General features: G+C 32.1%; 1 protein-coding gene across 2 annotated transcripts in view; it reads left to right on the top strand.

The window, feature by feature from the left end:
- The window catches only part of LOC131855614 (uncharacterized), a 68,429-nt gene extending 42,202 nt beyond the window's left edge, over positions 1-26,227 (top strand). For both annotated transcript variants that reach the window (XM_059206904.1, XM_059206903.1), the window contains exons 3-15: positions 4,385-4,500; positions 7,965-8,105; positions 15,630-16,162; positions 16,598-16,829; positions 17,822-18,461; positions 19,569-19,745; positions 20,206-20,368; positions 21,254-21,369; positions 21,949-22,168; positions 22,682-22,802; positions 23,104-23,258; positions 23,569-23,713; positions 24,201-26,227. In XM_059206904.1, the coding sequence (XP_059062887.1) occupies positions 4,385-4,500; positions 7,965-8,105; positions 15,630-16,162; positions 16,598-16,829; positions 17,822-18,461; positions 19,569-19,745; positions 20,206-20,368; positions 21,254-21,369; positions 21,949-22,168; positions 22,682-22,802; positions 23,104-23,258; positions 23,569-23,713; positions 24,201-24,392 (2,951 nt within the window). In that variant the 3' untranslated portion in view covers positions 24,393-26,227. The remainder of the gene's footprint in view (positions 1-4,384; positions 4,501-7,964; positions 8,106-15,629; positions 16,163-16,597; positions 16,830-17,821; positions 18,462-19,568; positions 19,746-20,205; positions 20,369-21,253; positions 21,370-21,948; positions 22,169-22,681; positions 22,803-23,103; positions 23,259-23,568; positions 23,714-24,200) is intronic.
- The last annotated feature ends 169 nt before the right edge of the window (positions 26,228-26,396 follow it).

Genomic DNA, 26,396 nt, shown 5'->3' with positions numbered 1-26,396 from the left:
TGTTTTATACTTTGTAATGATTATGTATGAATTAAATAATAACACTAAAAATAATACATTTATTGTGAAATAATTAATCTTACAATCAGTTTTACATTTTAACAAAAAAAAAACACTTTTTCTTAACAAAACTAATACTTCAGAATATCACCATTATTCAAAACAGGATCGCTAAACAAAAAACAAATTATAATTGCTTTTTTTATATATAATAATCACATAAATTCAAAACTAAACTTTCAACACGATTTTGTAGAGTTCAGGATATTTGCAATTATGTATATATAACTTTAGATACGGCCCACTTGATCGAGTCTTCAAGTGTATGTTTTCAGGTTTATATGATTAAAATACAATGTATTAAAATCTAAATTTATCACACATACGATCTCTAATATTCAGAAAATAATTTTTAAAAAAGCATTTCACTAAAGATACTAAGTTAATTATTGTAAAACGAGTGTCAATATTTGATGCCCTAACTTACCTTTGGGATACATTGATCATCACAAGTGTGAAGATCGTAAAACACTTTTAAATCTCACGTATTTTTTTAGTTACCCGCGTCAACATTTTCTCTCCTGCTAAAAGCATGGTTGACTGGATAATCACAACGGTCGCGTTCAGAAGTTTAAAGACGTGTTAAATAATACATTTAATCGTTTACGAAATAATTTAGATTTTGTCCCATTCCCCAGACTATACAATTATACATATAAATTTTTATCACTCTATTTATTAAAAACAAACCGCTTCAAAATCCGTTGCGTAGTTTTAAAGATTTAAGCATAAGAAAGAACAGCGACTTTGAATACAATGTAATGATTATGATGATTAAGTTGTAAAAAGGAAAGATAGAAATATTTCTCTCATTTTAGATTTTCGCTATTCGTTTCTTGTCTACTGTGTAAGAAAATTGTAATTGCTTTTTTTATATCTTACTTCATCTTTCTTTCTTCACTCAGGATGCAATTATGTATATATGTAAAGTGTATGTTGGTATATGATTATAATGTATTATCTAAATTTATCACCATACGATCTCTAATATTCAGATACAAATTATTACACTCAAAACTAGGTCGAGTGTCAATCGAGAACGGCAATGTGTGAAAGGCAACACGTGTCAACATGTCATGTTGACGGATAACATTAAGTAAGGACCTTTAAATATTTAAGTAATTCTAGATTTTATTCCACAGACTATACAATTTCAATTACTTCAACAGTTTTGAGTAAAGAATAAGAGAACTGCTTGAATCAAAATCTGACTAAGAAGTCATTAAAATCGGTACTTAGATTTAAGTTTACTCGACTTCAGAAGTTTACTAAGAATTTAGAATTAAGTTTGTTACTCTTTCACGCAAAAACTACTGAAGGGACTTTAATGAAAGTTATAATAATATAGGTTATACATCATAATAATACAAACTCTATTTAGAATTCAGTTTGTTACTCTTTCACGCAAAATATACTGAAGGGATTTTAATGAAACGTTATAATAATATAGGTACATCATAATTATACAAACTCTATTTAGAATTTAGAATTCAGTTTGTTACTCTTTCACGCAAAAACTACTGAAGGGATTTTAACTTTACAATAATATACATCTGAATAACAGTATAAATTATACGCGTGTCAAACCGCGGGCGCAACTAATATGCGCGTTACGTAATTCCGAAGACAAATTGAGGAAATAATTTATAAAATCATTGAGAGCGGTTTTAAAAATCAAAAGTCACTGTAATAATCATTCATTTAGCCGATTGTGTCAGATAAGTTGCAACGTATTGCACAATTCCAGCGAAACAATAGTTTTCATGATATTTTTGAACAATGGGAATTTTTGTTATATTTCTTAATGTATTATTAACAAGGTTCCTTGATCGAGTTTCTAAGTAATGCAATAATTAATAGGTCGACAGGTTTTAAGATGTAACTTCAATTATATGAAACTGTGGCGCGGCGGTTATTACTTTTTTTTCGGACTACTCTAATACTGTTGGCTGCAGCTGGCCTTTACAGCTTCACCGGACGTTAGGGGGCGAGTGTAGATGGCACTCCAAACCCACGGAAGGACTTATGGACCGGCTGAAGACCAACTCCCGCCTGACAGATACGACTTTAGTCTGAAGGCACCGCTAGGGGTTCGAACCTCGGCTCCGGCCGTCGTAATATCGATTCCCATTTGAATCGGACGGGGGGGTTTGAGTAGTCCGAAAAAAAATTACTTGCTTTGTAAGATTGTTTTGGCCTTCACATAATAACATGATGTCTGTAGTGTTGTTCATGTATAGGCACTTAACATCAGACTGTCAGTTTGTGTGTCATTGCAACTAACTAATAACAAAAATTCCATATTACTTCTTAAACTAAATAACTCAAATGGTACAATTTAAACAACGGTTCCAGTCATTAATAAAAATGCCATGAAAATTTCTATAAAGTAACAACAAACTTCTGCGTATCAATATGAACCTTATTACAAAAGCTGTAAGGATGTATCGAGTTTAGTAATTTTTAAGTGCAATGTCACAGGAAATGAGCAAAATGCCTCCGCAGTATTACAGTACAAGTACTTACTTTAAAGTAAAGTAACTTTACTATAATTTTATGAATGAACTACTTAGTTTATAAACAATATTTCCGGCTATTTTGATAGTTATCTGCTGGAAATATTGATTTTTCTAAACTTACTAATATTATAAATGCGAATGTTTGTGAGTATGGATGGATGTTTGTTACTCTTTCACGCAAAAACTACTGAACGGATTTTGATGAAACTTCACAGTAATATAGCTTATATATTAAAATAACATATAGGCTATAATTTAAAAAGATATTGTGTAAATTGGGCGAAATTTAAAGTGGTGGTTGGGTTCTTTTGCGTTGAGATGATATACTATATATATGGTCAATAAATAAAACGTTCGTGTACAGAATAGAATTGTGTTGCTTTAATATTTTTTTACAATTATGCCCATCTGTATTTGACACTAAACCATATATTGGAAAAATAATCGATAAGGAGGTCGTATATACACCTAATACAGACATTAAACTTTAAAAACATAAAAACGGAAAAATACATTGTCGCATTTGAATTTTATTTACTTTCTGCAGATCTGTTTGCCAAACACCAAAGGTCTCCTCCAATCATTTCTATTCTCCTCTTTCTTGAGCCACTCTGTCCCACATTACTCCTGCCACTTCCCTGATATCATCATTCCATCTTGTTGAGGTCTGCCTGTTCTTCTTTTTGCTTCCCTAGGATACCATTTTGTCACTTCATCATATTCTCTTATTATGTGGCCTGCCCATCTCGATTGGAGTCTTTAATATTCAAATATATTATCTGTGGTTTTTGATTTGTTTCGGATAACGTAGTTTTTCAGTTTCATCTGATCTCTTAATATTCAGCATACTTCTTTCCATAGCGTATTGACAATTTGCGATTTCATGATGTTGTATTACGAATCCGTATAAAGAATAAATAAAAATAGAGAGAAGAAAGAAAAATAAATATTTCTTCAAAAATAATTATTGAAAACGAACGTCTTCCGAACAAAGTAAGCAATGTAACACCAAACTTACTCACTTTTACTCAGAAACGTCCCGATGTGTAGTACAGTTTAGTGGCCACGCACTCTAGAGTGTATATTTTAATAAAAACAATTATATTATAATTAAATCAATAATTTTCTTGTTTTAAAATAGTTAAAAATAGAACGTTCTTTTTCTTCCTGTTCTTATTTTCAATTACTTTATCCTTCTAAATTTTAATTTTAAGTGGCCACATGTTTTTATTGGTGGCCAGTATTATCAAGCGCCCTTTGCTCCAGTAAGCAAGCCGGTATACAACCTGCTTATACTAAGGATGTTCAGAATACGGAACACATCAGTTAACTGTAATACTCACGACGGGTAGAATGCAGGTGTTGAAATTGTTTAATTTTAATACTAATACTAGATGTTCCCGCGACTTCGTCCACGTGCAATTTTACTTTATTTATTATAAAATAAAAGTAGCCTACGTTACTCCTTATTACATTAGCTACCTGCCAATAAAAGTCCCGTCAAAATCGGTCCAGCCATTTCAGAGATTAGCCTGAACAAACAAACAGAGAGACAGACAGACAAAAATAGTAAAAAATGTTATTTTGGTGTATGTACCGTATTTATATTAGTAAAAATGGTTATTTCAATATTACAAACAGACACTCCAATTTTATTTATATGTATAGATGAAGGTTTTTATCTTCCATAACTCTCATACTCCAGTATTTACATATGTTTGCAATTCTTCTCTTTTCTTCTTTGTTCATCATTCAAATTGCATAAAAAACTCAGTATATTAATATGTTCTCTCATTACTCTGCAGGTACGGTCGAGGCTGTGCCTCCGTACAGGATGCCACCAGCCCCGGAGGCGGCTCTGCCGGGTGCTCCGGCGCCGTCCACACCTGCCGCACTTCACACGCACTCCGCAAAGTTTCCCGTGAGTATACTGTTGGATATTAAGAAACAAAATATGCTTTTTTAAATTATAGCTTACCAGTAGTCACCTGCATAATTTTTAAATACATACACAATATTTTTCTGACGACATCACAGCATGGGGTTCTTCAAGAAGGGTATATTAAGGTTCTTAAGGGTCGGAAACATCCCTGGTGGTCTCAGGCGTCCATAGGCTACGGTAACCATACCATCAGATGGCCGTATGCTTGTTTGTCACCATCGTAGTATAAAAAAATATACTTAGAGAACAACCAGATCAATACAAATATTCATACTCTTGAATACAAAAGCATGAACCGTGCCAGGAATCAAACTTGCGACCATCGAAGTAACACGGTGTGGTAAATCGCTAGACCAATGTAAGTCGTAAAATAAAAAGCTGGAAATATTGACTCACAATCTCTTTTACTCTCAGCCAGATTGGAACTTATGACTTTTAAAGACTATATCGCGGTAAACCATTAGGCTATGACGGTCTCATGTCACTGTGTCTCACGCACTCGGAGACAAACAGGCTTTACTACTGCAGGTTAATGACTTTGTCCCATGCTTCGATGCAGATATAATATATTGTAGCACGCAAGGCACGTCCCAATTGGACAATGTTATAATTTACTATTAAAATACACTTACAAAGAGCGTCATAGCCTAAAACTAAGATGTCCCGACTTACACCCAAAAGATTGTATGCTCAAATCTGACAAACACTAAAAAAACTTCAAAATTATTAATCCGAGATTATATTATACAAGCTGTGCTCGCCATTTCACCCGCGTGTAATTTATAACCTATATGTTATTCTGATGTATAAGCTATGCTATATTACTGTAAAGTTTTATCAAAATCCGTTCAGTAGTTTTTCCGTGAAAGAGTAACAAACATACATATTTACAAATTTTTGTGTTTATAATATTATTAAGATAAGATATATACTACAATTTAATGTATAATAAATATGAATTAACAGATTAGAAAAATCAATAAATCCGAAAAAATTAAAAAAAATTTCATTCGAGAGACGGCAGTAGTCTTCCTCAAACTTGCCGGCGACTGATAAAATTATTTCATCATGAAAATAATGAAAATTACATATTCTGGTGGTCAGTATAATATTCCTATTTGAATTTCAAATTAAATTGTAATTGTAGAAGCTCATTGTAAAGAATAAGAGCTGAGTTTCTTGTTTGTTCTTTGCACGAAAGCACTCCAAACTGAGAGATTTGACATATCATAAGAGTCTGTAATAGACTTACATGAATAAAGATATTTTTATTTCATTTTATTCAAGTGTAAGTACTATTGCTAATAATAATAATCTCAGGACAATTCACATAGCGCTATCCAGACCCAACTTAAACTAGCTACTAAATAACTTATAATACATAGATATATATTTTTTTCGTAACTACATAGGTACATATTATATATACAATAGTAAAGACCCAGACTGATACAAACAATCATACTTATGAATTCAAATGTTCGCGTCGTACAAGGAATGGAACCCGCAACCTTCGTAAGTGAGGCAGTGTTCTAAACCACTAGACCACCGAGGCCGTCAATACGTTGTTTACCCGTGATCATGGAGATTGTAACACTAAACATCGGGAACTCAACAAAAATAAAGAAAACGTGATATGATCCCGTGATTTTTCCTAAGATACATTTCCGAGGAATATTACAACAATACTTTTTCTCAGTTGGCTCACATCCGCGATTTCTAAATGAGCTCGTAACTCAAGTTTGTTTTATAGATGTTCCATCCCGCAATTATTTATTGATGTGAGATGTTGCAGTGAAAGTTTTCATTGTTGCAACATTTGCTAGACCGTGCACATGCCTTGGCTTGCGCCGTTCGATTATACATTTTATATAACTTTCAGATAATTTACTTTGTAATTATCTTATATTCTTTATTGCACTTTTAAATACAGTAGTAATCTTAAATATATACAGAGTGACCAAAGGTGGACTTATCGCTAAGAGAGATCTCTACCAGTCAACCCAACAGTGAGGCATAGCTATTAGTGCGTGGGTAACACAAACAAATGTGCAATTAATAAAATTTACAATAAACAAATTATTTGAAGTGTAAAGTGTTTGTGACGATATAAATTATGCTATTTGATATATTGATACTATTAAACGGAAAACATTTTGGAATTGAAAGGTAAAAAACCAGTATTATTGTTAGTTGGTATGTTATACTTTATTTTACGATCAATTTTGTATAAAAGTATGCAATGAACTTATTAATAAATGCGTATAATGGGGAACTTACCCCAAACTAGCTCCTCGGCCCGGCTTCGCCCGGGTGTAGATGTATTATATATATAAACCTTCCTCTTGAATCACTCTATCTATTAAAAAAACCGCTTGAAAATCCGTTGCGTAGTTTAAAGATTTAAGCATACGTAGGTACAGACAGCGTAATGAGAGGAGGGATCTTCCAGTCAACCTTTGAATTTAGGCCACAATACAAGCTCTGCTTAGTTTGGAACTAGATGGCGCTTTGTTACTTGTCCAGGAATATTATTATTATATAACTTTTAAACAATATTCTGCCAAAATAATTTGTATTCCATTCAACTCGGATTATTCTATTTATATTCGACGACCTCGGTGCTCTAGCGGTTTGTAACACCGCTTTACTTCCGATGGTCGCGGGTTCAATTCATCACACGGTGCAAACATTAGAATATGATTGTTTGTATCAGTCTGGATGTTTTCAATGTACCTTATGTATGTATATATGTATTTAAGTATCAATTGTTTAATACCCATGACACAAGCTCTCCTTGTTTTGCTTTTTGGCTCCAAGCTTGGAACTAGATAACCCTGTGTGAATCGTCCAGGGTACCTAATTATTTAAATTAGTAGTGTGTTTTTGTTCAGAATTATTTTTAAACATTCCAGTAGTTCTAGCATTTTATTTAAATCTTATACTCTCGCGAACTGTTCACACGAATGGCTAAAATTGACCTCTTTTTTACTGGTTTTCACTAATTGCTTTTTAGTTAAATACGTGTAATTCTAATATAAAATTAGTCGTTTTTTATAAAATACTAGCTGTTCCTGAGACTTCTACAGTGTGGAAATAAACCTTGCTTTTCTAAAATAAAAGTAGCCTAAGTCACTCTTTATTACATCAGCTACCTGCCAAAAAAAGTCCCGTCAAAATCGGTCCTGCCATTTCAGAGATTAGCCGGAATAAACGGACCGACAGACAGACAGATAAAATGTATAAAAAATGTTATTTTAGTATATGTACCGTATATATATACGTATTTATATGCATGTAGTAAAAAACGGTTATTTCAATATTACAAACACTCCAATTTTATTTATATGTATAGATTTAAAGCACATTTCATATAGAGCGCACTCCAAAGAATATCCTCTTAAAGATTATTACTATTAAATTTCATTCTATTCTCTCAACAGATAGAACGAGAAGTGATATTATCATCAGGTGACAAGAACTCCAAAGTTCCAATACTACAAGAAGCCAGGAAGAGGGGCAGACTAGGAGCCGTAGCACCTGATACTCCACCCAAAGCACTATCAGCCTGGACCCACGCAGAGGTAGACCATTCGATTTTTCTTTACCTTTTAAAAGCAATCTTTATGTTTAAATATCGCGCGTTTCGCCGTCAAAGTTAAAGAGTATTTATTCATAGGACTTTCATATTTCTCAATTATATAACGTCATATGCAAAAATATACATATACATAATATACATATTTTACTAGATATGGTTGTCATCCATGTATTATTATTATTTAATTTTTAAATAATCAGACATAATCACAGAAAAAACAATCATTGTAATCCAACGTGTCACATTGAGGTAGCGTCCCCAAGATACTGGCAGCGTGGCCTCTGAATAGCAATACTTAACTTCTGGGCAAAGTAGCTACCAGCTCTCAGTCATAAGTAACCTGGATGAACTATGAATTTGTGTTTCCTATAATAGACTTTTTCACACAAAAAATGTGTTACGCATTTCGAATATTTCCTTAGAAGCAGGTTGTATGGTGATACAACCTGCTTATACTAAGGAAATATTCGAAAGGCTTGCTTACTGTAGGATAGGGCGCTGGATAATACTGGGCACCAATAATATATGTGGCCACTTAAATTTCGAATTTAGAAGAAAAGAGCAATTAAAAATAAAAACTGGAAGAAAAAGAACGCTCCGTAATTTAACTATTTTCCAATAAGAAAATTCTTAATTCAATTGGTACAATATAATTGTTTTTAATAAAATATACACTCTATACGGCGTGGCCACTAAACTTTACTACACATCGGGACGTTCCTGAGCAAGTTTAATATAAGATTTGAATTGCCTCTCTGTCTTGTTTAGAGTAAATTCTGGCAGTTTATTATAAAGTCTTACGCAATTATCATAGAATGAGTTACTGATATTGAAAGGTTATTTCTCCTTTCGAAATGTCACTAACAAAACTTTCTCTCGTTGAATCCTGCATGAATAAACGTATAAATGTCAATTCACATTAGTTACGTTATTCAGTAATTTTAAACTATAAATAATAAATCATTTTGCCAGTCACAATGGTCCAGCGGTTTTGCACGCCGTTTTCCTTCCGCGGGTTCGATTCCTTGCACAGTACAAATATTTGTATTTTTGAGTATGACTGTTTTCTATGTATATTATATATGTTTTTAAAAAAAGAAATGTATGTATGTATTTATATCAGTTGTCTAATATATAAAACAAGCACTGCTTAACGTGAGACTAGATGGCACTGTATTATTTGTACTGAGATATTATTTTATACATTTTATTATATATTCTTGAAATTCTTCTGTATTATAAGTTAGAGTTAGTTAGTTAGACATTATTATTATAAATTATTATAGCAGATTTATATACTTTTAAGTATCGCTCAATGTACAAGTATTACACCACTAGTTATGATGACGACTTAGGCCCTGATGCCGGCCACCGATGATTCAGGGAGAGAACCCCAAGTAGTGCCCGTGACTTGTCACACGGGTGTAGGTTTAAAGGGCCCTTTTAGAATGCATTACCACACTCACCTTCACTACTTGTGGTATCCTCCCAGTACCAACTAATAAACCCCCCAATGCCTACAATATTCATAATTACATATCTCTTATTTGTTTGATGATAATAAACACTCCAAGCTTTCGCTCCAAAAGTCCCGCTACGTCAGTTCAATTCATCTATCAATCTGATTGTCAATGTCACAAAGATTATTTAGGCTGTGGCGTTCCATTTCAGATTACTCTGAATGCCTTAGATAAAGAAACATGATTATTGAAGCGGAGGTATCTAATATGTCTGATGAGTGAGAGATGCTGAGGGTTTTAATACGGAAAATGCGGAGATAAAATAAAATGCGACTAACATGACAGCGATATATAATAGAAAGTAACAATAAATAATATGTCAAAGAATCTAAATATATATATAACTCAAAGGTGACTGACTGACATAGTGATCTATCAACGCATAGCCCAAACCACTGGACGGATCGGACTGAAATTTGACATGCAGGTAGATGTTATGACGTAGGCATCCGCTAAGAAAGGATTTTAATTAATTCTACCCCCAAGGGGATAAAATAGGGGATGAAAGTTTGTATGAAACTTTGTCAATTTTAAACCGATCGGGGTGAGACTTCGCATGCATAAAGCTACTATGACGTAGGCATCCCCTAAGAAAGGATTTTGATAAATTCCACCCCTAAGGGGATATATTAACGCGAGCGAAGCCGCGGGTAAAAGCTAGTATTATTATAAAATTAAAAAATAGTATAAAAACGTATCAAGAGTTCGCTACAATTATTGAATTTACCATTTTTAACTAATGGTGCCTCACACGATAGTGAACACAAGCAAATAAAAAGAATAGATTTAAAATAATTTTGGCCAAGTTGTACACATTTTAGTGGCATGGGGTATGAGATGAGGTCCTAATCTGGTCACGCCATGTAGCTCAAATCGGATTTTATGTTTTTTTACGATGCTTGAAGGACAAAGACCCCATCCTTATACACGCTTCGTTTCATTATACGTACCACGTCACGCTAGAGATATCCTCAAGTACAAATGACCACAGATTTATCATATTTATAAATAAAAAATACTTTGTGCGATTTACTAATGCCAGAATGAAATCTATGTTTCTCTTTCTTTAATATAACTGCAATGGCAAAACAAGCTAAAGAGTATATGAGATAAAAAGATAAAATACCAACTGATGTTATTCTCGTGTTACCATACTCCTCCGAAACGGATTGACCGACTTGTATGAAATTTTATATGTATAAAAAGAATCCATTTTTCATACCCCTAAGTGATAAGGGTTGTCCACCTATAACTTTTTTTTTATTTATTGGACAACATTTTCTTTTTTATAATGTGGCATTAAATGTATATAAAACCCTATATTGTCATCCCTCTATCACCAACCCCCTTAAATTTAAATTTCATCCTCCTATTAGCAAGCTCATTAAAAAACATTTTAACCACCTCTAGCATTTTTTTTTATTTCTTTGACAAAATTTTCATATTTTTATAATTTAGCATTAATAAATACATACAACCCTAACTAGCATCAACCCTTATTTTTTAATAGCAATTTTAATTTATATAACAAAACAACATTTGCTGGGACAGCTATTATTCTATAAAAAGGTTGGCTATTCAATTATATACAACCCTCCATCGTCTTTATGGGATATTCTTGGGTTCTATGCATGCTAATCAATCGCCTACAGATCATTATATCCTTTCCACCTAAACCTGTATAAGCTGACTTAATAATATAATTATAGTGCTTATAATGAATGCAGGGTAATAGTATCCCATAAAATCCGATATAAATTCATGGTGCGACCTCTAAGACGTAGTTATTGCGGTACGTGGAAACCAACGGTGCTCGCGACACTGCTGTGCGGTCTTGCTATGACGAATTGTAGATTTTAACGAAAGAATAACTAGAAATACATGTTAATCCATTTTTTCTACATTTTCAATGACAATTATATATTATTTATATTAGGATGTAGCGACTTGTATACTAATAAATATTAAAATATACTTAATACTGATATTCTAAAGTGTCTGTTTGTAATTTCAAATTAACAACTTCTCACTAAACGCATATTACTACTGCACATTATACTGACCATTATTAGTTGTTAATTTACTGTCTTTTGTAAATACTAATGTATTTTCTTAATACTTTATGTTAGTAAAATATAATAGATTGTGTTCCTAAAAACTAACTTCTTCATAACCTATTGGTAATAGGTTATGAAGATGTTAAGTTTCGACCGTTTCGGTGATCTATCAGTCTGTGTGTTCTTGTTCTGAAACGGCTGGACTGATTTTAACGGGACTTTCACTCGCAGATAGATTTTTATTTGAATTCTCGCTGACGAAGTTGCCGGTAACAGCTAGTTGAAAATATACCAAAAAGAATTTAGTATTATAGAAGTTCTTTCTACGCTTAAGGCCTATAAAGAATATAAATAATATATAATTCGATTTTTGTTGGAATTGTAGTTAAAGAGTTATATATATAAATAAATAAACACAATAATACTTTTTTGCAATAAAAATTTTATGTGACTTCTATTTATATATAATCATTTAGAAACTTCAAAGTCACTCTTTTAAATACAATTAAAAAGGAAACGTAATCTTGTAATCTTGAAAGTATTGCGTAAAAAACAGGTTCTTTAATTGTTTCTTTGTCATGCAATAAAACAAAAGATCCATACATAATTTGATTGGTAACTTCAAAAAAACTCGTTTATCTGTACCTAAGGTTCAATTAATTATCTAATAGTGAACTATACAAAATAACCATGGAAAAATTGTACACGATTTGGCTGTTACATGCCAGCGAAAGTCAAACTGTTCAGTTTGATGAATCGAATCGAATTGTCGATGGTTAGCGGTAATCGAATATTTGGTAGGCGTACACAAGACTATATAACTAATTAAATACAATTTAAAACTCTCCCACTTATATTAGGAGTTAGTAAAATATGGTTGGGTTTAAACATAATATTATGTTTGTTGACCACTGACCGCAGTAAACTATTGTGTTATGTTTATAATTTTTAATTTATATTTATTAATAGCTGTACCCGCGATTTCGTCCGCATGGAATTTAGGTACATGTACTGTATTTATATTCATATTCATAGAGTAAAAAACGGTTATTTCAATATTACAAACAGACACTAATTTTATTTATATGTATAAACTAACTGTACCCGCGACTTCGTCCACGTGGAATTGATATTTATTTTTATAAATAAAGGTACCCTAAGTTACTCCTTACTACATTAGCTACCTTCCAAAAAAGTCCCGTCAAAATCAGTGCAGGCATTTCAGAGATTAGCTGGAACAAGCAGACAGACAGACAGTCAAAAATTGTAAAAAATGTTATTTTGGTGTATTTATATTCATATGCATGTAGTAAAAAACGGTTATTTCAATATTACAAACAGACACTCCAATTTTATTTATATGTATAGAGGTATAGTATAGCCATTCAAAGGGGGAACGCTGCCAGTATCTTCGGAACCTTACCTAAAGGGACTCCTTTCAAAAATATATTTTAGTTATTATATTATATTTTTTAAGGTTTTTAGTTTTAGGTTAATTGTTTTAATTTAATATGTCACTTCAGTTATATGTTATAGCCGCTAATTAGTTCCATTCTTATCATTTATATTCTTAAAACAAATCTCCTTATATATGTATGTTTTTGGTACATTTCAATTATTGCCTGTCTTTCCATAGTTCGCAGCTGTATATTATTATATTTTATGATTATAATCTACGTCTTTTCATCATTTAAACACGCATACAGTCCAACGGTCCGTCACTGTTGTAGTAATAAGAAAAAAGACTAGGTAAACGGAGAAAATATATTAATATAGACTACTGACAATTAGGAATAGAATGAAAAGAATTGAAGTATCAAAAACAAGAATGTAATATAAAAGAACTATAAATACAAATACAAATATATAAATAATAAAACGGGCTAATCAGATATGTATTTTATATTCTAAATATAAAATACATATCTGATTAGCCAGTTACAATGTTTTTTTGTTGTAGTGCATATTATGTTTTTAAATAAACAAAAAATTTGTTTTTTACATCATAGTCTATTTTTCATAATTTGCAATACTTTACACGTAATTAGTATTGGCAATGCTTTACGGTAGTAAAATTGATTGTCTGTGTTCCTAGAAACAGTTCATAATGTAATAGTATTTTGACCGAACGCAGTCTAGCACACCGTTTTATAGGGACCTCGCACGGTACAAACATTTATATTTATAAATATGATAGCTTGTATCGGTTTGGGTATTCTATGTATATTATGAATGTATTTACATAAAAATATCTAAGTATTTATATCAGTTGTCGAGTACCCATAACACACGCTCCTTGTGGTATGTCACGTATATTATACCCATACCTTAAAAGACATTTTCCTTATTAAAAAAATTGTAAATGATAATGTGTTTGTAGAAATAACTTAAAATTCATAGCATTGACAATATTATCTAATTTCACTAAGAATTAGTGTGTAGCAGTATCTATATTGATTATCGCATGCCTCTTTCTTGTTAGTGTGTATTTATTAATTTACAATACCATTTACTCAGAAGAGCAACACGCAAGTTGCTTACTCGTTCTTCTTCATGAGTCTGCGTTCCGAATGACTATTAGACTATTCAAAAGTTTGTTGAGTTTATTTGAATAAAGATTATTTCTATTTCTGTGAGGAAATTTGACGTAAAAAGCACGCACCTCAGCTAACAATCGTGCGCCGCTGGATCCCACATGCGCCGATGCGCGCGCGCATCCGGTCACAACGACCGCACTGCCTACCTCCCGTCCCGACTATAGTCTACTCGTATTCATAATAACCGGTGATATGGACGTGCTTAATGTTAACTTGGAAATTATGTGTCAGTGATTCTATGTTTGTGTACTGTGTAATTTATATGTACCATGGTTGAGTTCGCTTTAGAAAATGTTTGTATTTATTTTTTCTTGATATCATAAACTTTGTATAAATCATTCATATTTTTATTAAGTATATAAATATATCTATTGTTAATAATGGACATATATTAATTAAGATTTATACAAATTAATTAATTTCTTATATTTCTGTATTATTATTATATTAAAACACTTGGATATCTAATTAAAGTATACAAAAATTGTCACAAATCTATACTTATTAAATATGATATCGCTCCCGGTTCAGTTTACCATCTGACCGGATATCCGTGCTCATATACGATTTATTCAACCTCCTTACCGGTTTTGTCAGATTATTAGTACTTAATAGATTTATATTATTCTGTTTTGGGATTTTAAATATCTGAGATTTTTTTAGTTATATATATAAATTTTTAATGAATATTTTAATAATTTCACCAATCAAATCAATAATTATAATCATTTATTAATGTAGGACATTTTAGTCACTTATGAACGTCATGTTTTTTTTGTATGAATGTTTATTTTTTTTTAATTTTATTTTACATATAAATATGCATATACATAGCTATAACATACCTACATTTAACCGACAGAAAGTTATGCTCAATTCAATTGTTTTTTTATATAAGTATGCCATGTTATAATTATTCGTACTTAGACTAAAATTACTGTTAAATAATAATTAAACATTGACAAGCTACTTACGTCAATCAGGATTAAAGCTACTAGACTGAGATCAGTCTATCAAAAGTATTTAAATACTAGTATGTATTTATATGGAGCCATTTTAACATAATAACGAACTTTCACAGTAATATTAGTAGGGAATTCATTACAACATATAATATATGAATTTGGAAACTTTAAAGAACAGAAATAACAACATATAATTTTCCATTTTCCCCACAAACAATAAGCCTTTCACATACTGATTTATGTACTGCAATACTACTTACTGCTAAGCACAACTTGAAACTTGTCAGTATAAATTCCATTCCAATAGCCCATTGTTTATCTTATTCCCATAGCACAATGAAACTGTAATACCGTATGTTACTTTCCAGAACCAGCAAGCTGGGACATCTGGCGACAACTACAGACAATACCACGAGAATTATAACTACGCAATGCATCAAAACCAAAACCAAGGCGCCATATCTAGAAACGTTCAAGGCCAATACGACTCACCCAAGCCTCCGATTCCCGCAAAAAATTACGGTCAAAAACCTGACACTCCAAATAATTCACAACTAATAACGGTTACAGTCGAAACTGGTAAAGACAATACGAGAGATGCACCGAAAAGTAGCAAATCCGTAAGCAAAACGTACCACACTTTAAAAGATATGATATCGAGCAGATTCAAAAGTAAAGAAAGTAATGAGAGTGATAAAGGAAATGAACAAGAATCAGGATTGAATAACAGCGAAGAGAGAAAGAGGCCTGAACCTGAGCAGGTTACCCCAAGAGATAATAGTAACAGGAAGATGGAACAGGGAATCTATGGTAGACCCGTCCCTCATAATAGGCCAGATATGCAGTACAACCACGTAATACCTAACAACAATATGGCATACCCTAGTCCTTCTCCACACAGGTAAAAGATCCTAAAACTATTAGATCATTTAGAACAGTTTAAATCTCTTCATTGTTCTCTATAGACTTCCTATATCTCACAATAGAAATACGCTTCAAAATGATAGTACGATCGTAAATCATTTTACAACAATTACTGTAATCTCAGATTGATCGATTAAAAGATTATCTCTTTAAAGCTTTAGTTTTTATCGAATACCGTTAAGTCATCTTTTGTTTTGTTTCAAGCTTTACTTAGATTGTTATGTTCGTATCTTACACGGAACTTTTAAGAGTTTCCTACGTTAGAAATGAATGAAATTTGCTGCAGGTGTATTTTTATATAATAAAGTCATTATCAACTTAGTTGTTATCGAGTAGTGAGACGATATTTATGTGATTAATTTGGATTAAAAATTTCGATTCTCGAAGTATTAATTTTTTAAATCTTCCTCAGACAATTGATGCAGCAACAAATAGTCCAACAGCATATGCTTCTGAATCAGCAGGCCAGGTCGCAAGAAATGCTAGCCTCGACTCCACTTGCTCGTCAGTCCCAAGCTTTAGGAGCCGATGCCTTGTACCAGCACTATGGTCCGCCTGGTAGAAGAAGTGCAATGTACCAGAGAGACATCGATGTTAGATCTATGGCTAACTTCACATCCTTAAAGACTGGACCACAAACTCAGGTAATGCACCACTTGATATTAACTGTAAACAATAAATTAAATGATGTTTTTACCTTTAAGGAATAAGAATATAGTCCCTAGCAAATCATGTCGTCTATGAACGTACTTTAAAACTATATCAAATTTTAATGCAATGGTATTCTACAACGCCTTTCTTGCGACCTCTTATTTGGTTCTCAGTAGCAACCTCAGAAACAAAGCACTATTCTTCTAGACAATTAAGCAAGCGTTCCCACGGGGTATGCCGCAATTACAATAACAAGAAGCTTTGAGGCCGACGAAACACGATTTTTCATAGAATCATTTTTTTCGTTCATAATAAGAAACATACTTCACTGGATCATAATTTTTTATGTATCGTAAATCGATGGTGACGTTGTCTGTCTACAATTAATGTTTTGCAATATTCTTTTGTCTGGTTTCCTAAGGTTCTCATCTTTTATGTGAAACTTTCGCTGATTTACTAGTTGCATTGTAAGAAAATAGAAAAATTGATAATATTTTGAAGTAGTTCTACTTAAAGAAATGATTACGTCAATATTTTTTACTTACTTAGAACTTTTTCACTTGTTTGTTAAAGGTTATGGATTGTATTTCTTGGAGCGTTAAATGTAATGGTTTTCTTACTTCTAAAATAAAAAGTTACCTAAAGATTTAACTTACCTAGATTACTTATTCACTAATAACTTTATTTTAAAATATCTATAAAAATGGTGAATAAATTTAGAAGCAAATTCCGTAGGAAGTTATTTATTAGAGTTTTAATTTACTGCTACGTGTATCGACTAATTGACATCGAATATAAATTAATATTTCAACATTTTACAACGACGTGTTTATCTTTTTCGTTTATTTATATCATATTGAACTTCAAAACTTTATAATAAATAAAACTATATATTTTTACAATCTCATAATCATTACTACATCCTTCACAACTTCCGCGTCATGGAATTTAAAAAGAGCATTAAGTAATTTATTGTTTATTACAGTTTGATAATTCACATTCAAGACCAGACCTCAGAAGTCCACAACAGTTAGAAAGAGAAATAATAAGACAAAGAGGTTTAGTAGAAGGAAGACGGGCTGCGTCACATCCACACCTTTTAGATGATCCCCAACCAAGAGCGGAAGTGACAACACCACAAATACATGACCGATCTAGAAGAAACTCTCATGGGAATCTTCTCGAAGCATCATTAAATGATTCTGGTCCTCCAAAGAATATTTGTGATGAACGAGAGTCAGATGATGGAGGATTTAGATCAAGATTAGTTGCGCAAGGTAGATCTAGCTTCGAAGAGAGAATCCGCACTAGTGGAAGATCGATTGAATCGCACAGACAAGAAAGACTTCAAGAAAATGTGTATAGAAGAACGCCCGAAATACAAAAAGAGCGAAGAACACCGGACTCGTTGAGACCGAAACAAAAAGAAGAAACTATAGTATCAAGTCAAGTGGCAGAGAGGAATGATGAGAGTGCAAGTCAGAAGTCTGCTGATAGTGTATATAATTCTGCTACAAAAGCAGAAACTTATAATCCTCAGCCATCATCATCAAGACAGACTCCGAGTAGGATAGAAGATTTAAAAAGTCATGGAAAGAAAGGGGCAGGCTCTGGTGCTAGTTCAGGTTTGTATGTTAAAAATATTTTTATAGAAAAACCAATATTCCAGTTTAATTTTATTAGAGGGAAACTTTGTATAAAGTCATTTGCTGATTTTACACGTACCATCGCAATTTATCGCAGAAAAGGTTGTGAATGTAAATTTACTCAAAGAGAACAAGAAAGAGTGGGCGCGCCAGCTCGTGCATTCCGACCTTCTTCAAGCGTACGTGCTTTAGCGCCTTTTTATAATAATTTATTACTTATTACTTTGCCTTATCTTATTCTGCTCCCACAACCTGAAAAGCTAGCTACTGTAAAGTTTGAATAGTAAGATGGTGGTACTGTAAAATCACAGAGTGCAAAGTAAAAATAACTAGTCCTCAACTGTTACAATATATTTTGCAATGGCGGCAATATTTTTATGTAATATGCGAAGGTTAGCACCTTCCGTTAAGTTGACTGTGATCTTGTTTACCATTCCAGTTTCATAAAAAAATCATAAATATTATTACAGTTCTATGTCTAAATATTATACTTCAATTTAAATTAATAGTAATTAATCAGAATTTTGAAATTATCATTACCCAATCTGTAATTAAGATACTTTAGAGCATTTACATGTAAATCACTGCCAGCTAATTTATAGTAATAAATCTCGAACGTTGTTAATTATTTTTAATAGATTATATTTCATGATATCTTATTGAACGGACGTACCTTATAGTTAGATTATTATCGCTAAATTACACATTAATTCTTGAAAGATACCTATATATCATCTATGTATATCTAAGAAACAAAGATTGAATTTTATTAATTAAAAAAAGTAGAGCTTTTTGCCAGTACTCTGAATCAATAGACTGAACTGTACTGTAGGGTGTTCTTCTTATTTGATTTAATTTATTTTACAACAATATAACCTATATAAATTAGAAATGGTAATAATGATAAATAGTAATCTCCATTCATTTAAATAAATATCATAATTAAAATTTTAATAACAAAATCGTCTCAAAAATTGTTGCTTTTAAATAAAATATTTATTCCACATTTTTTCAATTGAAAATAAATTATGTATTTCATTTAAAGAAATAAAGAAACTGAATTATGCATTTTATGTTTATTTTCAGACTATGATAAAAACGGCGGTCAATCGTCTAATGTGGACTCTGGTCGAGGCAGTGTGGCTTATTCGAGTGGCAGAAGACCAGAAGCCAGTCTACATGACACATCAGCTGATTCTGATGCCATAGGCCCTTCGAGGACACAACCACAGCCTGGAACTAGTCAACAGCCTCCTGGACAAGGTACGATGTTTTTTAAGACTTATCTCAAGATCAACAAATAGTGATAATCTTTATTCAAACAAACTTAATATAAACACTTTTAAATTTAATCTGAATCGGTCCTTCGAAGAATAGCCTGTAGAAACAAGGTTTTTATCGTTTTTTACTATGTATGTATATAGAAAAAAATAGAATAGAATAGAAAAACCTTATCAGAGAGATGTTAGAAGTGAAATAGAACATATATAGATTATTTTTTCAAATTTATTGTCGAATATATTCGAAGGACCGATTTAAATAAGTAAACTAAATTTTAAGATTAAACATTCGACCTACAGTTTTATTGTATGTATAGGTAACGTACAAGTATAATTTTGTATACTTTCATTATAATTTTCTAAATACATATTATTAGTTGATAATAAATTTATATTTCTTTCTTTCATTCAGGTCTATAATAAATTGTATTCTTTTTTCACAGCTGGTGAAAACGAGTGGGCGGATTTAGTAGAATGTGAACTGCGGCAGATACTGGAACCGAAACTGGCCGGCATGAGGCTCGATTCTTCAGGAAGTTCTGATAGCTCTGTGACCCCACCACTGCCTCCATTGTCTCCATCCTCTGATATGCACAAACGAAATAGGTAATTTTTTTTAATGGAATAGTTACTTCAAATCTGGCGGTTTCAACTTAGAACCTTTTGGCATTAGAAGAAAGATAATCTGTATACGAATTACCGTAGTTAATTGTATTTTTTTATTTACTTAGTATACTCAGGTATAGGCGCTCATTTACTTACTTCGGTACTACTATACTTCTGTTAAATAATTTTGTTGATAATGAATTGTCATATATTACTACGGCATGTTAAATGATATCATATAATAGGTATTTTTAATATATAAATAAAAAAAGCACATTTAACCTGGAAAAATGAGCAAGTAACTTGGCTGTTGCTGTTTTACAATAATGTTTTTCACATTTTTAAGCTGTGATTTGCGTGAATACAGACTACTAATAGCGCATGCATATAGTTTGAATAACAAAACTACTAACAATGATGGATTTCAAGACAAAATTATAAATTCAGATTGGACATTTTTTACCACTAATGTATGTCATTTTTTATCACTATCCCTAAAATATCCATATCAATTTTTGATCGCTATTCTTAATAAAAAAACATGCATGTTCGGCATGTACTTTTCTATCACTGACCCCAACGTGCATATCATTTTTATCATTATCCCTAACATGTGCAGATTATTATTTATTACTATTCGTATATACGAATAATTATAATTATGGTTGGTTTACTGTAAGGATATTCTTACAGTAAATCAACCATATTTATAATTATTAGACCCATAATTATCTTTCTCATTAATCTGTTTAATGATATAACATAAAAAAAAAATTACGACTATCCCTAACGTATGCTTGTCATTTTGTAGTACTATCTCTACAGTAAATAAGTAATGACACAACTATCTAATATACAATATAATATTAAAAAAGTATGTTACAGTCTTCCAGGTCGTGCCTCTGAATATCCTGAGGAGAGGAGACGCGGACGTGACTCCCCGCGCTGGCACTCGCACAAGAAACACTCATCAAAACGTGACAACCATTATAAGAAGCATTGTTAGTATTATAACTGATTTTATTCTTACATTACATTTCAAAATCAAAATCTTTACAGACGTAAACAGACGTCTGTCTGTAGTAGAGTCTTCATATGATGTCTCAAATCCCCGTCAGTTCGGAGTGCTTTCAAGCTAAGAAGAACTGACAAGAAAATCAGCCCATTTTCTTTTCAAACGACATTTTTTAAATTTAGATTGACACTCACTTTCATTTAGATTGACAACACTGCTCACTTGTAGTCACTTGTACCAAAGGTAGACGGTAAAATGTCGTCTGCGTGTGTACCTTAATCTCACCTATTTCAGCTGCCAATTAGCTTGTTTTATAAGCTGTGTTTGTATGTAGTATGCGATTAAGCAGTGCCATTACTGGTTAAGAGGCATTTCTTAGCCATCGGAACAATGTGTGAGTGGTATCACGGGTATCACATGATAATGTGATGCCCATAAATCATGTATATCGGCGAAGATTAAAAAAAAATACTGTATGTTTTTCTGTACATGGAAGTTTCCAGAGTCATCCTGTCTTCATTAACATACTAAAAATGATAACAATGATCATGATAATCACTTTCAGTATTCGGATTGGACACAACGGACATGACATCAACAACTACACGCAGCCTGGATCTCTCTTCACTGCTAGATGGCAGGACAGACAGCGACGCGTCTACTGGAGACGCGAGGGCCATCAGGAGACAGCTTCGAGGACTGGAGAACATGTACGCTGAAGTGCTGCAACTACTGGGAGTAAGGAAGCCCGCCAGTCTCGCGAAACAACCCACTTGGGAGTCCAGGTGAGAATGCCTCAATAAACGTAGCTATATTCTATTTTTTTGACCCACGACGTAGAAAAAGAAGTGCTATAATTATAACGTGTCTAACTATATATCACTGGACATTGCAAATTCAATAAACATAAGGCAAACTTAGGCCTGTGCTGACCAAAATTTTACAGAATTTGCCAAGTTGGAAAGGAAACGCCACTATCACACATATCCTATGTGGTTGTAACTCACTCATGCAGAAAGAAACTATCACTCTGCATGAGTGAGTTACAACCACATAGGATACTATCACTATAGATAAATCACTCCACGAAATACCCTTCATGTCCCTGACAGTATGTAGGTTCCACTGATACAGCTCTAAAATATTTGGCAACAGCCCAAATCCCTCAATAAAAAAATCTGTGTATCTGAACGCATGTCTATGGCATTGTGGCTCTGGATGGACAGATGATTTGGCGTTTTTGGTTTGAGAACTCAGTTAGAAATGGTCTTTCATTTGTATGCTTTTCTTCCACTCAGATTATCATCTAAGCGTCGCTACGGGAGCATGTCATCTCTACCATCGAGTTCAGTGAGCAGCAGACCAGTCCGTGATAAAAGACGCAGCTCTAATGATCACAGAAAGAAACACGACCTCAAGGTAATCTTCTAATATAGAGTTTCTTTTTATGTATGGAATGGCAAACAAGCTGATGCACCTTTTCAAGTTCGCATTTTCATGTAAAGCTAGGAATAATATAGCCTTTAAATCTAGTAAAGTAATTAAATAAACTGATTTAAATAAAAAGTAAACTCTGTTTTCATGACAGATCTTCTCATCGAACATGCGACAATACGAAGTAAAGCCGTTGTCTAAACTGCTAGACCACCGTGGTTATAATTAAGAATCACCTTAAGTTCAAGTTTTAATGATGTTTACGTTGATGCATTTTTGTGTATAGGGCATTAACAAGCGGTTCCAGCGGCTTGAGTCCCACGTGGTGACCTTAGCCAGATCGGTGGCACATCTATCCAGTGAGATGAGGACGCAGCATCTCGTAATGCAGGAGATGGACAACATCCGCGCGGAGATCGCCGCGTTACGCCACATGTACAAGTCAGTATAAATAACGATGTCCAATCAATCACATGTTAAAATTGGTGATATGTAAAATTTTTCACTAGGACTTTAGATTTCCAGGTCGTACAACCCGTATGTGACTGGAGTGGGAAAAAAGCTAAAACATTTTCCGCGCGTGTTGTTTCAGCACAGAAACGAAAAATTAATGCACATGTTTAGGTCACAACAGAACAGAAATCAGTAAATTTATATACATATTTAGTTCACAACAGCACAAAATCCAATAATTAATGCACATGATTGGGTCACAACAGCACAAGAACTAATAAATAATATACATGTTTAGGTCACAACAGCACATCCGTTCAGGCCACCACAGACACTCCGACCCGTACTCATTCAGCAACCCTGACCGAGTGAAGCGACTCACCAAATTCTTCGGAGACGAACCACCACTCATGAGGCTGTTCTTGAAGAAACTCGGATACGAGGTAACCTATTATTATGTTAAACTTATGCATAATTGTCCACTATATTACTGTGTATCTACGAAAAATACTAACAATTCAGACAATATGATCTAACTTTGTTCGCAATATATTACGGAATTGGCAATTCACCCCACAGTTTAACTAATGATAAACGGACACTGTGGTTCATAAACACCCAAAAATTAAGAATGTAATTTGCCTCATGCTGACCCTAAAGCATAGCTATACATATATATAATTGCATATTTGTATAGTAGAATATGTCTATTTAATACAATATATAACCAATCATTGATATAAATGCCTCTTGCTTCTCGAATTCAAATAGGCTCCTAACATAATTATGAAACAAATTTTAAAATATGTTCCATATATAAATAGGAAAACAACCTGATTGTCATTGGTCATTTTAATTATGTCATTAAAGTTACTTTAAATATTAATTGAAATTATAATTTAATAATTAGATACATATTACTATTTTCAGAAATACGCAGCGCTTTTGGAAAAAGAGAAAGTTGGTGCAGCAGAGCTACCATATGTTGGTGAAGATAAACTACGTGCTTTGGGCGTGCCGCTAGGTCCCAGGATGAGGATACTGAAGGAAGCAGGCGTACACCAGGAATTACACAGACGGGATGACGCCCACAATACAACCACCACATTAGCTATTGTCTAATTAGCATATCATTCACAAATTAATTAATTAGTGATAATAAAATTTAATTATTTACAAATAATTAAACAGTTACCTATTATTTAATTGATTAATGAAATTTAATTAATTATTTAATGAACTTTAATTATTTTAATTAATTAATTTGTGATGATATCACATGCCTAGTTATCTAGCTGTATATATATTTGTATCACCAGTTGAGATCATTTTTTTATTTTTAATATGTATGTAGACGACTAGACATCATACAATTCTATTTATCATCAATAAGGAAGTAATTACTTTACAATTAATCAATTATACAAAAACTGTGATCAAAAATAAACGACTGATAAAATAAAGTTCAGAAAACTGTAATTTTTAGTAATCAATAATCGTCGTATATATAAATTAACTTAAGTACATGTGAGGCAACTGAAAATTAAATTTATATTTAAATTTAATTTTCAGTTTGAAATAATCACATGTATTTATGGAACATTATGTGTTAAGTATATCTATGTAAGTATAATGAAGTACATACTATTAAATATTTCAAATTCAATATATTATGGGATCGAATTTACTGTGGATATATTTAGGACCATTTTTATTTTTCAGTAATATCCCGCCAAAAACTTCTAGTGTTAATACTCAATTTGCATAAGTAGGTATTAGAGTTTAGATTAAAGGTAATCGATATAATGATAAATACCTAAATAATGCAGTGGTATTATAACAAATGATCGAATAATCGAAAGATGATACTCGTGAATACATGTTTAAAAGTATTAATACTCAAATAATTACGTAGATAAATATTTTAAGAACTGGTTAAAAAAATAAATAACACAAATAATTCGCGTTTCTTTATAGGAATATCCGAAAAAAATACTCGTATTTTTTTGTACATATTCGAATAAAAAATAAATATTATTTTTTTATCATAGTCATTCAATAATTCATATTCTCTGTGGTAAACTACAACGAAATATATTCTAATTATTAGCTTAAGTATTTTATATTCACTATGGTCTAAAGGTAATTAATTATGGAAATAAAAAATATTCCATTATTTATAAATATATTTCTAATAAAAACATTTTACATTCAATTCTCATTCATAAATTATTGTACAAACTAATTCATAAAAATTGGAGAATATTATCTTATTCTAATGTCATTAACAGTTTCCACTTATGTACCTAGATGGCGTTAGTGAACAATTTAAAAATTGATGTTAAATTTCATCATGTCACATTAAAATAGTAATAAATAAATAAATAAATAGAAGTAGCCAGAGACATTTGCAACTATTGAAACATTATGATCCTCTATCATAGGTTTCCAATTTAGACTGCCAATACTTTATGATTGTGTTCTTTATAATTAGGGTATTAAATAGGAATCTATAGTAATATTATAATAAGTATTTTAATTTGTAAAAAGAATTACAGGCAGTTTTCTTTTTTTTTGTAAGTCAGTTTAAACCAGTTGGACACTGATCACTCAACTGTTGCAAGAAAAACTAAATAGAAACTCAGATCAGTCTAAAAATATATTAATGTGTTTAATAAAATTTTGAACATTTTACTTATATTAAAATTTAAAAATTAAGTCTTCGACTACATTGTGTTATTGCATAATTCCAACATAAATGTCCAAACCATACTTAAAAAAAACTCTATAATTGTCTTTAGTCCATTGTCAGATGTCCGCCATTTTGCAATGATAATTTTATTTTAAAAAGCGCGGGCTGACTGCGAGCGCGGTCTTTCGCGTTCTCTTTGTCTACATTTCATGCTCACTCTTTCTTTCTTGGAAGAGTGTAGAGATAAAGGTAACTATTACCACAGATAATATTACTAAGAATACCCTTCTCTCTCTATATGTACATGTATAAAGTTAGTATTATAATTAGTTATATAGTTAGGACTGTAATTTTACGCACTCTGCAATGGTATGCCAAAGAGATTATTCGGCGTGTGTAAAATACTTAATTAATGTATTCAGTTGTCCTAATTA

This window comes from Achroia grisella, unplaced genomic scaffold, assembly GCF_030625045.1.
Source record: "Achroia grisella isolate CSIRO2021 unplaced genomic scaffold, CSIRO_AGI_Agris_v1 utg146, whole genome shotgun sequence".
Classification (NCBI taxonomy): domain Eukaryota; kingdom Metazoa; phylum Arthropoda; class Insecta; order Lepidoptera; family Pyralidae; genus Achroia; species Achroia grisella.
Note: the sequence above shows the minus strand (reverse complement) of the source record. Positions and strands in the feature narration are given on the sequence as shown.